The 13,327-nt window shown below is 34.7% G+C and overlaps 1 protein-coding gene across 8 annotated transcripts in view; it reads right to left on the bottom strand.

Annotated features, from left to right (window-relative positions):
• LOC150101398 (protein phosphatase 1 regulatory subunit 36) overlaps nt 1–13,327 on the bottom strand; it is a 237,822-nt gene that overhangs the window by 100,842 nt on the left and 123,653 nt on the right. For all 8 annotated transcript variants that reach the window (XM_090400614.1, XM_090400617.1, XM_090400618.1 and 5 more), the window contains 2 exons: nt 10,998–11,080; nt 1,177–1,232 (listed from right to left, as the gene is read on the bottom strand). In XM_090400614.1, coding sequence (XP_090256740.1) covers nt 1,177–1,232; nt 10,998–11,080 — 139 coding nt within the window. The remainder of the gene's footprint in view (nt 1–1,176; nt 1,233–10,997; nt 11,081–13,327) is intronic.

The following is a 13,327-nucleotide window of genomic DNA, read 5'->3' as shown; positions in this document are numbered from 1 at the left end:
AGGAGGAGGAGAATCTTCTGTTGCCTACTAGCCTTGCAAAGTTGAGCAGAGTGACAGCAAGGGATAATGATGTCATATTTCCCTTCAGAATAGATTTAAATAGGATCTTAGTTTGGATAGATCAGTTGAGCTGCATTTCAATTTCAGTGCAAAATTATACACTTGGGTGGGTAAAAATATAATGCTTTGTATTGGTGGAACTGTGCTTCAGGAGCCAGCTGGAACTTAATATCTGGAAACTGGGTTGATGATCAACAGATAAAGTTCACATGGCTGCAAGAGCTGTGAAGGCACAATGTATTTCTGCTATGATAAGGACAACAATGAAACAGAGATATGGAAGTAGCTGTACCACTGCACAAGGCACTGATCAGACTACATCTGTACTAGTGCACATATCTGGATGCATGGCTTACACTGTGATGGAAAAATTCTGGATAGGCCTCATGATGAACAACAGAGCAACATAATATCAGGCAGTGTGGAATGGTAGTCATAAGATGAGGTTGAGAGAATGTAAATTACAGAACTTAGCGGTTAGAGAGAGATGGGCTGACAGACATTTAATTTGGTGAGGGGATATTGTCAGATTAATACAGAGATTATTCAATTGAGTGGAGTGAATGAATGACAGATCATTCATCCATTCATTCATTCATTCAGACCAGACAAATCTACTCCCAACTAAGAATGATTTTGATTTTCAGTGGAACCTGTGGCATAGTAATTAAATAATAAAGTAACACGTAAAAACTACAGTGAAATCTTTAATTCATGAGATTGCCTGGTGAGTAAGAGATTGAGGAATAATTTTCTGAATACAGAACTGTAAGTGAGGGGAATGTATTGCTGGGAAAGTGTTATGAACGTGAAGAGCATGAATGAATTTATACATGACACAACAGATATATCACTGGTTTGTGTGACCTCCACAATGAGTCTACTCATTTCACAGTAGAAGTGATAATAAAAATAATAATACTAATGTGGTGTCCTATGTTATTCTATATATTGTCTGGAAAGTAGGCAAAAAATTGACAACTTCAAATCTTGAGATAGCCAAACAGGTGACTTTATCAATTACAGCTATGAGGAAGTGAAAGTTAACTAATGCTTTTCATTTTTTATACATTTTTTTTCTTTACAAAGGTATGAAAACTGTATATACTTACTTACCTAGTGCAGAAGTGATGTATCCTCTGAATGGATTAAATACATCAGACCTCAGGAGTCTGCAAAATATTATTATAATTATAATAATAATAATAATTATTATTATTAAAAAAACCTCCATGGAATCAGAATAATGGCAGGTATCACTCACCCAGCAAACTCATCTATTATAATGAAACTTAAATTCATTCACATTGTTGATATCCATAATATATTCAGGCAAATCATTCCATTCATCATCCATTCTTGATATCAAAAATCTACTCCCAACTAAGAATGACTTTGATTTTTAGTGGAACCTGTAGCATAGTAATTAAATAATAAAGTAACACGTAAAAACCACAGTGATATCTTTAATTAGTAAAAAGACAGATATTTCGTACTAAAAATAATAGTATATCTTCAGTGTCTGTAACAGTAATAGGAATGGAATACAGGCAAATTTTCGGTGGATCACCTATTAAAATACAATTGTTACCACGTGTTAGGAAATAATAGAAATAACAAATTTAATTTATTAAGGAAAATGGTTTTTTACATAAGATAAAAGTCTCCCAGATCTTTGAGAGAGACATACAGTCATTTCTATTTAAATTCGGTCAGTGTAAGATAGTTTTTATCTTTTTATCTATAGTTTTTATCTATTTATCTTAATAGATTAAATTTGTTATTTCTATTATTTCCTAGCACGCAGTAACAATTGTATTTTAATAGGTGATCCATCAAACGTTTGCCTGTATTCCATTCCTATTACAGACACTGAAGATGTACTATTATTTTTAGTACGAAATATTTGTCTTTTTACTAATTAAAGATTTCACTGTGGTTTTTACGTGTTACTTTATTATTTAAAAATGATTTGTTGTTTTTCCACTCTCTCCTTTCATTCAATGTATAATTCCCGACTTATTAATTTGAGAAAAACTCCTCACAGTATGTAAGTCTCTCTAAAATATCATATATTTTCTACCTATCATTCAGACTTAGCAATTAATACTTCTCAACCTCTTTCCATAACCAAATTGCAGAATCTAGAGTTTGATAACTGTTGTCAATAAGTCAATATTGACAATAGTTATTAAACTCTGGATGGGATGTTTGTGAAAGTTTATTCCTCATAATACCCAAGTGTGGTATGGTCTGATCAAGAATTTGTGCAGTAGTACAACCAACTTCTTCTTTCTACTCAGCAGTGTCTTCCTTATCATACCAGAAATGTAGTATTCAAAACTCTTGCCAGATGTCAACTGACTGATCCCTCAGATCCTAAATCTCATCCACCTTTTAGAACAGAGTTCCACCAATACAGTAAATACCTTGGTGTGTCAACAGATACTACAATTGTACCAAATGGGACCATTGTAGTATCTATCTAATGATTTGCATAATTTCTATGCCTCTTTTTCATAGTGTGGTTATTGTTTCTATTATTCTGATCCCATGATCAGATAACCGAAATCCTTGCTGGAATGAGGACCTTCATTCCCCGCTCCACACAAAATTCTTGATCCACAATCAAGCCTTGCTTTTCCAACAACACTGCCTAAGCAGTCCAAGATAAAAATTCCTCATATTTCAAGTGGGCTCAAGTCAAAAATCCTAGCTTCATGCTCAGCCCATAAAGCTCACAATATCTATTAAACTTTCAAATCATGCTTTGAAAGGATGAAAAGTTATTGAGAACAATTTCTGTTCTTCCACGCCACTATCTTTCTTATGCATTATTATTATTATTATTATTATGCCAGCCTGGATGGCCGAATGGTTAGCACATCTGCTCTCTAGCAAAAAGACTACGGGTTCCAATCCCGCCGTGGGTATGGATGTTTGTGATTGTCTGTGAAAATACTAGGTGGTGGTGGTTGGCGGTAGATGGCGTTTGCATAGTTAGTGGATTGAATGGTGGAGACAGAGATGTACAGCAGGTGCCCTCCCTCGATGAGTCTTTGTATTCCATGGAGGTGTCAAATAATAATAATAATTATTAGACACCTCCAGGGAGTCCAAGGACTCATCGAAGGAGGGCACCTGTTCCAGAACTCTGTCTCCACTGATCAATCCACCAATTGACTGCAACTACACCAACGCCATGTACTGCCGGCCACCACTGGTATTTCCACAGACACTCACAAACATCCATGCCCACAGCGGGATTCGAACCTGCAGCCTTTTGGCTGTTATCACTGTTATCATCACCTAAAGATAAATAATACCTCTTGGTATCAGTCTTTTCTTCCAACTATAGCATAGATGACTAAATCTCCTTCAGCATGCTTCCACTGACCTTCCACCAGAAGAATATCAGAAATAATATAAGTGATACCACTTGAATGCTAATGATGTCAAGTTCCTTTTCAATGTCATTATTTTTAGTATGATTCTGCCACATCATGACATCAATTCATTCCCTTAATTTTTATCACTGCCCTGATATCTGTGGTCTCTAGTATCTGGTAAACTCTTGTATTTCTAACCAAATCTTTGATAATAAGCTAAAATGGGTTTGAACACTATCATACTCATATATGCCATTATGAACTTATCATATACATAAATTACATACAGAAAAATAAAGTACTTAATATAAAACACATTTTGTGATGTTCGTAATAGAGCTTTAAAGTATGAACAACACCAAGAGGATAAAAAATAAAATTAATTTATTGAGCTTACTAATATTTCACTGGGTTTTTTACCCAGCATCTCTGGTACAAAATTACATATGCAGCACTAAACTAAGTCATTGTAGAAACAATCAAATTGTGACTGAAAATGAACTAATGCCCTAACATGGTGCCTTTTATGGGTCAGATAGCTATAAAGTTAATTTAGAGAAGCTGGCTATATGATCACCCTGATCTTTGGCAATTTAATGCATCCACACTTGTTAAGAGTGAGAAATGCTTTAACACAAAAGAACTTACAATTGCTGAAAGAAAGGACAAGAGGCGGAGTAGGTAGGATGGAAACCCTTTGTGCACAAGATCACCAAGAGTCGAAAACGATTGTATGGCACATAGCAACATCTCATCACATCATCAAAGTGAATGAAATAAAAATAATGGACAGTTACACAAAGAAATAATGGAATGAAAACAAAATATTATGGAGTGATTCCATTCTGCTACTGTCCAGTCAGTCACAAATTTCCCCACAAGTTCTATTAGGAAACTGTGGGGAAATTTTAAACATAGTCATTAATACAGCAGCAATAAACAAATTTAGCCAATGCACAAAGAAGCACATGGATTGTGACAGGTATGTAAAAGTATGGAGAATTTAAAAAAAACAATTTTGTAAATTAAGAATATCATCATCATCATCATCAAATTCCTGCCATGTACCCTTGAGGGTACATGGCAGGGTGTACAGGATATGATAGTACTATATGAAAAATTTACATTATTACTAACTTCCTATATATAATTTTCCTCCAAATCAGTCTGTTACTTGTCAACACTCAAACATTATCAGATCTTATATTTCTATCGTCTAAGGCACTTTGTACCGTATCAACCCACCTATATCTTGGTCTTCCTCTGGGTTGTTTTTCTGCCAACCTGGCAGAGAACACTTGTTTTGCTAATCTTTCTTTGCCCATTCTGTTTAAGTGAACATACCACCTGAGATTAGCTCTGTTAACACATTCCTGGATGCTGACAATGTCAAGTTCTTTCCTAATATCCTCGTTTTTAATATGATATTGCCATTGATGCCATCTGTTTATGCCTCTAATCTTTATCAGACTCTCATATCTGCGGTCTCTAGTCTTTGGTCAAGTGTTTTACTTCTGACCCAGCTCTCAGATCAATAAGTTAAAACTGATTTGAACACTGTCTTGTATATGGCTAATTTAGTGTTCCGACTAATTTCACTCTTATTCCATATGAATTTATTCAATTGACTTCCTACCATACCATCTTTGTTGATTCTATTGTCTATTTCCATATTTAATTTACCATCTTCACTAAAAATTGAGCCTAGGTAGCTAAAATGTTTTACTTGTTCCACAGGTTCTCCGTTCACAACGCAGTTGACATTTTCAATGATTCTGCCTATTTTCATTGTCTTTGTCTTTTTACTGCTGACCTTCATACCATATCTATTACAACAGTTATTCAATTTAGTCAGGGAATCTTGCAGACTTGTAGCAAATTTATTTAGAACAGGTGGGCTGCATGTGGGCAAGAGCCGGCCCACATGTGGCCCAAACGTGCATTTTTGGCAGCCCATAAAAGGTTTACCGTACTTACATATCATGCGGCCCATATGTTGAATTATTTAAATAATACATTTTATAATATGAATAATAAATTAAAAATAATTTTTATGCTTATACTTCTTGCTATCGCCATGCAACTTGGTGCAAGTCAACCATGTGAGCCATCCTGAGTGGGGATAACAAAGGCGACTTCATCTGATGACAACCAAGATTTTGGTACAATTTTGCAGTCGCCAACTATGTTTGTTGAAGAAACGTATGATGTAAGAAAATCTACATCATTATACATGCTGCAAATCTGCATCTACAGTTGGATGGCTAACACAAAAGGAAACTTTTGTTTGTATTATTGAAGATTTACAAACGGAATTTTCAACAAGATTTGTGGATTTTCATAAAAATAGCATCAAAATGCGATTATTTTTGAACCCTTTTAATGTCGACATTGATGACGTACCAAACAAACTACAGATGGAAGCTTTGGAATTAAAACACAATGAAACATTAAAGAACGCATTTTCTTTAGAAAATATCCAAAACTTTTATCGATGCTTACCAAAAAATTTGAATAATTAACCAGTTTCACAAAGAAGATGATAGGCACATTTGGAAGCACATACATTTGTGAATAAGCATTTTCTGCTATGAGTTTTAGAAAAAATAAATTTGCTTCACAACTGACTGATGAACATTTGCATGCTTCGATTCGAATTTGAACCTCAAGTTATAAAGTGGATCTAGATAATTTGGCTAAGGGAAAACAATCACATTAAGCAGGGAGACACATATTGTGATGCATAAACTATATAACTTTTTGTTTTTACATGATAATAATTTTTCATTGAGTTTCATTTTCATGCTTGTTTCATATCGGGTATTATAAATATTTCTGTGTTTTTTAAGGTATGTATTATTTCTCTGGGAAGATTCCCATGTTACTCCTCTAAACAAAAATAGACTATAATAAATTTAGTTTAATCCTTTATCCAAGTGTGTGCAAACAAAGTTTGCGCCTGAAAGTATCTTCAGGACTGGGGTAAAGTGGTACAACACCGGCGACTCCTTGCAAAGGTGGAGCAAGCTACCAATACTCCTATCTTGATATCTCCCATAATGCAAAACACATCTCCTTGCAGATATGTATAATGTTATGCATTAAGGGAAGGGCCACTACCCAGACTAGTTTCGACCTTTATTGAGGTCTCCTCAGTGGGAGACAGGCCCAGACGTGAAGATACCAGACAGAAGCAATAGGAAGGTCATCTCTACCTATAGGAATTGCCAAAGGGTGTGCCATGTTTTTATTAAATTACTCTGGATTTAGATAAAGATGTTGAAAGTTTATTTTTCACTTGGTTAGACTATAATAAATTTAGTTTAATGCTTTATCCAAGTGTGAGCAAACAAAGTTTGCACCTGAAAGTATCTTCAGGAAAATAGGCTAAATAGCCATAAAAATAATAATCTGTTTTTTTAAGATTGATATAATAAAAATTTATAACTTAAGTATTTTTTTCACCATATTTTCTCTTAATTAAATGCTTGCGGCCCTATTATTAAAAATACAAGCTGCCCGGGAGTAAGAAAAGGTTGTCGATCCCTGATTTAGAAGTATAACATCGTCTGCATAAAGTAAAGAGCTGACATCAACATCTGCAATTTTGATATCAGGTTTAATACCACTTTCCTTCATAATATGATCCATATAGATAATGAATAACAGAGGGGATAATCTACATCCTTCTCTGACACCAGATTTAACATTAAACCACCTTCCTGTACTTCCTTCAATTCGAACTGCTGACTTACAACTCAAATAAAGACTAAGTATTGCTTGATATAATGGCCCATTGATACCATATAACTGTAGCGTATTGAATAGCTTCTCTCTTGGCACCTTGTCATATGCCTTTTCCAGATCTACAAAACTTAAATACAGATCTTTGTTATATTCCCATGATTTCTCAACTATTTGTTATGAAGTGAAGATCTGATCCTGACAGCCTCTATTTGGCCTGAATCCAGCTTGTTCTTCACCAAGCTTCCACAATTCTTCTCAATCGTTTCTCAAGAATACTTGCATAAATCTTACCAAGAATACTCAGCACGGAAATATCAGTGTAATTCTCACATTGAGTTTTATTTCCCTTTTTATATCCGGAATTTGTCCCTCTGAACTATGCAATGCATCCACTGTAAGACTTTTATACCACCATACTTCAGCATTTCTGGTTGAATATCATCTACTCCTGCTGCCTTTCACATTTCAAGACTTTGATGGCTTTTTCTACTATAAAGTATGGATATGTATTCCTGACTGTTTGCCTGTTGAGTGTTTTTTACCACTGTTTATCACTGCTTGTTTAATTTAGGCCATTTCCGAGGTAATTACTCCATACTTCAAGGATATCTTTTTCTCCTATTTTCATGTCACCTTTATCATCTCTAACTCCTTTTACAGCACTCTTTCCTCCATTCCTAAGCTTCTTCAACAACCTCCAGAATATTTTGCCACCTTCTTGATATTTATTTTCTATATTCTTGCCAAAGTCCTCCCATGACTTTTATTTAGCTAGTTTTACACAGTGTTTAGCTTTCTTACATTTGTCTCTGTATTCTCCAAGAGCACAAGCTGACTTATTTGTGAGGAACTTTTGATATGCTTTCTTCTTTTCCTTCACTGTCTCTTTAACTTCCTGTTCCACCATGGAGTTCCGATTTTTCTATCCTTGCAAACAACCTCACCACATGCCTCTCTGGCTGAATCAATCAGGGTTTTCTTCAAGGCTTGCCACTGAATCTCCAAGGTTTGGTTCCTGTTCTCAAACTCTACAGTTCACATCTGAGAGCTGCTCAACTTTTATTCGCTTTAAAACTTTCTTAAATGTTATTCTTTTCAATATGAAATTTGATTTTATCCTGCTGAAGACTAAATAGTGATCACTTCCAATTTCAAATCCTGCGTATACTCTGGTGTCCTGCACCAGGGAGAAAACATCACTAGCAACAATAACATAGTCAATGAGACTTTTCTTATTCCTTGCCTCTTCTCTCCATGTGAATTTGTGCACATTTCTATGTTAGAACATGGTGTTAGTAATAACCAGTCCATGTCGTGAGCAGAAATCCAACAGGTATTTGCCATTATTATTAGCTTTGCTCTTTTCTCCAAATTTTCCCAAAACATTTTTGTATGTCTGACAATTATTTTGCTACTCTGCTATTCAGAATCCCTAACAAGGACCAACTTTTCCTTTTTCATTGTGTCAGTTGCTTTCTCTAAAGCCTCAAAAAAATTCCTCCACTTCTACCTTAGTAGAACCTTCAGTGGGTCTCTAGGCACAAATATGTCTCTTTTTCCAGTTCCCCATTCTCATATTTGTCCACAGCACTATACTTGAGACTGCCTGCCATTCAAGAAGATTAGCCTCGTATTTAGTGTTGAATACTATGGCTACTCCTTCTTTTCCTTGATTGTCATTGCCTGAATATAACATTTTGTATTTATTGCTCAGAAAGATCTCACCAGTTTTTGTCTTTTTTGTTTCAGTCACTCCTATTATGGCGATCTGATACTTATCTAATTCCTCAGCTGGCTCCATTTCTTTGCCATTCAGTCTTCTTATGTTGATAGACAGATCTTTAACTCTGGTGATATTGAGTAGGGGGTGTGTTTTCAGATTTGTTCCAGTAGCTGACTTTTCGCTGTTCACCCTGGTTCCCTGGCGAAAACAACGGATGCTTTGTTTAACTGAGCGATGCCCCAGCCGGCATTTAATTTTGTCATGTTGTACCATCATTTTGTATTTTGGTTTAAGCCAATAAGAATACAATTTGGTCGGCTAAATCCCAAATTGTCAGCTCATCCTCATTCATTCAGTATCGAGCTAGATACCCAACAGGGTGCACCACGAGAACGTGAGGATTGGACATTAGGTCAGAAGCCCTGGTCAGTTCTCCGTATTCCTTTAAAGGCTATGTAGGGGTGTCCTCTCAGTTATACAGCTTTGACCCTTAAGCACCCCTAAATTAAAAATAAAATAAATTTAACAATTAAATTATAAATTAAATTCATTTTATTCTTAATTCCAGTGTAAAAGAGTAAAAGAGTTTCACCACTTTCTTTGAAAAGGCACTCATATTTAAAACTGCTTCTATTGATAAGATGAGCTTCATCCCATGGGATCCTGTGTTTAGTATCAGTACTATGCTGTGCAGATCAGTCTTTTGAAGTTTCAGGTATTCAGTGTAGTACCGATGTTCATTAATTCTTTTTTTTTCATAAAATGGCCTGTCTGCCCAAAGTATGTCAAATTTCTGGTAAACACCAGCTAAGGATAGAAGTGAAAGTTTGTCTTTTGTAAATGGTAACAGATGAGAAAATTTGTTGAATAGAAAAATATGTTTAATTAAGGTGATACTTCTTCAAAATTGTACCAATAAGTTTAGAGATGTGCTGCTCCACCAAATTGGCATATACCATTCCTTTGAATTTCATTCAGCATATTAAAACATGAGAAGAAGCTACCTAGCATCCTGTTACAGCCAATTTGAAATCTGATGAATCTATTTCTCCTTTTTCTCATTAAATTTTATCTACTTCTATTCTCTAGCACAACTCTTCTCATTAAGTGTTCCTGAATAACTACAACATCCAACTCTTCAAGCAAGATATCAATAGGTTCTTTAACTCTTGCCTACATAAGGCACCACTGTATTATAGGTTCTGCAATCTCTTGTGTGTGGGATTTGTATAAATAAATAATAATAATAATAAAAATAAAAGATGGAAGATTACGGCAATGATAAGAGGGATGATGAGGTTGAAACTGAGTTGAAGTATTCAAATTTAATATCAGCTCAGCTACGAAACTTAAGTCATTCAGCCTTGCTGGCTAAATGAATAGCGTGGATGTTTATGAAGTGGCATATAATTTTTATTACATGATATGAGAAAACATTAATGGAAGCCAGAAGTAGCTTAAAAAAAGTAGAATGTTTGGTCTCTACAGCAAGGAAATCTGGATTATCCAACCTTTATTCCACCCAGAAAATCAAACTGTATGACAGATTTGCAAACCTTTTGTATATGGGATGCTCAAACAGTGTATTGTGTCTGTCAATATTCTTGTTCTGCCAGAGGTATATCTGAGTTTTAGCATGAAAAAAAAAAAAAAATCCTGCCATTCTGTATGAGATGATCAAGCTTAATATGGGGATAATGTGTACACAAGAGTTGGCCACATGAATTCTACCAAAAACTTTAATAATTATAGTAATTACTGATATACAAAAAGAGAAATTTATCTGAAAATAAGGGCAAACTTTTATATGTGTGTGTTATTTATTTATTTACTTGTAATTTCTTATATATTATTTATTTACTTGTAATTTTTTATATGATACTGGCAGGAGAACCTGAAATATGTAACGATCAGTGATAGAGAAAGGAGAAGGATCCAAAAAGACAAGCAGGGGTAAGAAGTGACATCATCAAAGGATAAGTCCTAGAAAAAAAGCATTCTGATATTTTTCTGTTAATTTTGAAACAACATTGCATAAATCATATTTTAATATCATAATTTCATATAAACAGACTCACCTCCCTGTTTCACCATTTATTAAGTCTTGATCTTTCTTGCCAAATGTGATAAATACAACTTCGGCAATTATATAATACAAAGACTAAAAAATAAAAAATATAATGTATACATGCACAACCATCATCATCAATTACTGATTAAAGCAATACTAACTACATCAATCTATCAAGATCTTTGTTCATTTCCAAATCATTTTCCTGCCCTCCTAGCATCGAACATCTACTTTGCTTTCATTTCCTCTTTCAGTCTATTTAAGTGATTATACAGTTAGACCACAGAAAAAAGAGATCTTGGAACTTCAGAAAAACAAATTGGCCCAAATACACACAACTATTAGAAACATATTGCACAGGCACACCTACTAGTAAAGAACTTGATCAGTCTAGAATTAACCAACAACATACAAAGAGCTGCAAAAAAACTCAATTCCCAGAGGACACAGGAAAAACAACTGGGTTCTATTTTGGAAAGATCAGAACATCAATGCTATGATCACCGAAAGATATACCATCAATGAACAGTTAAAACAAAATAATACAGAAGAAAATAGAAAGAAGTTAATAGAATTAACTCAAAAAACTGAAGATGAAATTTCAAACTTCAAACAAGAAAAGTGGGAAGAATTCTTCAACAAACTAGATCCAAGAAAAGACTCATAACACTGGAATATCATCAGCTGTAAGATCTAAGAAAATTGCTGTTGTCTTCTTTGGTGGTTTTTTGGCGGGAATTAATACAACAGCAACAAACAAACAGATGGCAAATATTCTAGCCAAACATTAGCAAATTGCAATACAACAATGAAGACAAAAGGTGCAGGAAAATTGCAAAACATCTTCTAACACAATCCAGAACCTATCCTTCTGAAGACATCTTTACTCAGGACCTCACAACGATAGAATTAGAAATGGCAATTAGCCAAACTGACCCTGACAAATCACCTGGTATAGATCTTATCTTTGGACATATGATTAAAAACATGGGAGTAAAAGCCAAAACCCGACTTCTGAAGATATTTAACACTTCCTGGAAGACAGGTAAACTGCCAAAAATCTGGAAAACATCAGTCATTATACCCTTACTAAAACCTAACTAAAACCCTAGTGACTATAAAAACTACAGCCAATAGCTTTGACTAGCACTCTTTGCAAACTAAACGAAAGAATAATATATACTAGACTTATGAATTGGCTCTTAGAAAATAATAAAATCAACTTCTACCAAACAGCATACAGGTCCCAACACAGTACAGAAGATCAATTATTTTATCTTTGCCAATCAACCATAGATGGCTTTCAAGAAAAACCACCAAAGAAGACAATAGCAATTTTCTTAGATCTTACAGCTGCCTTCGATCGTGTGTGGAGACAAATGTTAATAAAAATTGCATACGATACTGGAATAAGGGGGAATGCATTAATTTGGATTTCAGATTTTATGAAAGGAAGAAAAATTAAAGTAAAAATTAATGGAACTTCTTCCAACACACATCGAACTTGGGCTGGAGTCCCACAAGGTTCTGTTCTAAGCCCGCTGCTTTTTCTCATCTATATGAACAATATTCATCCTCACATAATAAATGACACAAAAACAGCATGCTATGAGGATGATATAGCAATCTGGTGCACAAGCAGTAATTCTCAACAATCTGAAAAAGTCCTAAATAAATCAATAAAAGGCTTAGAAAGATGGGCAAAGGAACTCAAATTACAGATAAACCCAGAAAAAACAAAACTTAGTATCTTCTCCACTGATAGAAAAAACAGATACAATTACAACCCCCAGATCAAAATATATAATACCAAAATAGGAAAAACAGTCTCCCAAATATTTAGGCCTAACCCTAGATACTGAACTAAGATTTACAACCCATATCACAAATATATCTAATAAAGCTCTTAAAATGCTTAATATCATCAAAAGGCTTTGTGGAACAAAGTGGGATGCAAAATCGAAGACACTCAAAACTACATATACAGCACTCATATGACCCACTATGGAATATGCCTCAACAATCTGGGCTCCATCTTCCACTAGCTCAAAAGAAAAGCTCAACAAAGTACAATCAAGAGCAGCAAAAATTATTATAGGTGCACAAATAACTTAAAAACTCAACAAGAGTATGGACTTCACATACTAGAAGACAAAAGAACTCTCCACAGTTAAGTTCACTAACAGAATCAGGAGCCAACAACAGGATCACATCTCACTCAGGACTTCCGATGCCTGGACCGGAAAATCTAGATTAAAGAGATCATCTACTTTACTATATGATCATGAAATTAGAAAACAGATAGACTTCGAGCACCTGCCCATTGAAATAAGCAAA

The sequence above is a fragment of the Typopeltis vanoorti genome, chromosome 11 (assembly GCF_054136105.1).
Source record: "Typopeltis vanoorti isolate ZY-2024b chromosome 11, IOZ_Tvanoo_1.0, whole genome shotgun sequence".
NCBI classification, from domain to species: Eukaryota; Metazoa; Arthropoda; class Arachnida; order Uropygi; family Thelyphonidae; genus Typopeltis; species Typopeltis vanoorti.
This window is presented reverse-complemented; position numbering and strand designations above follow the sequence as displayed.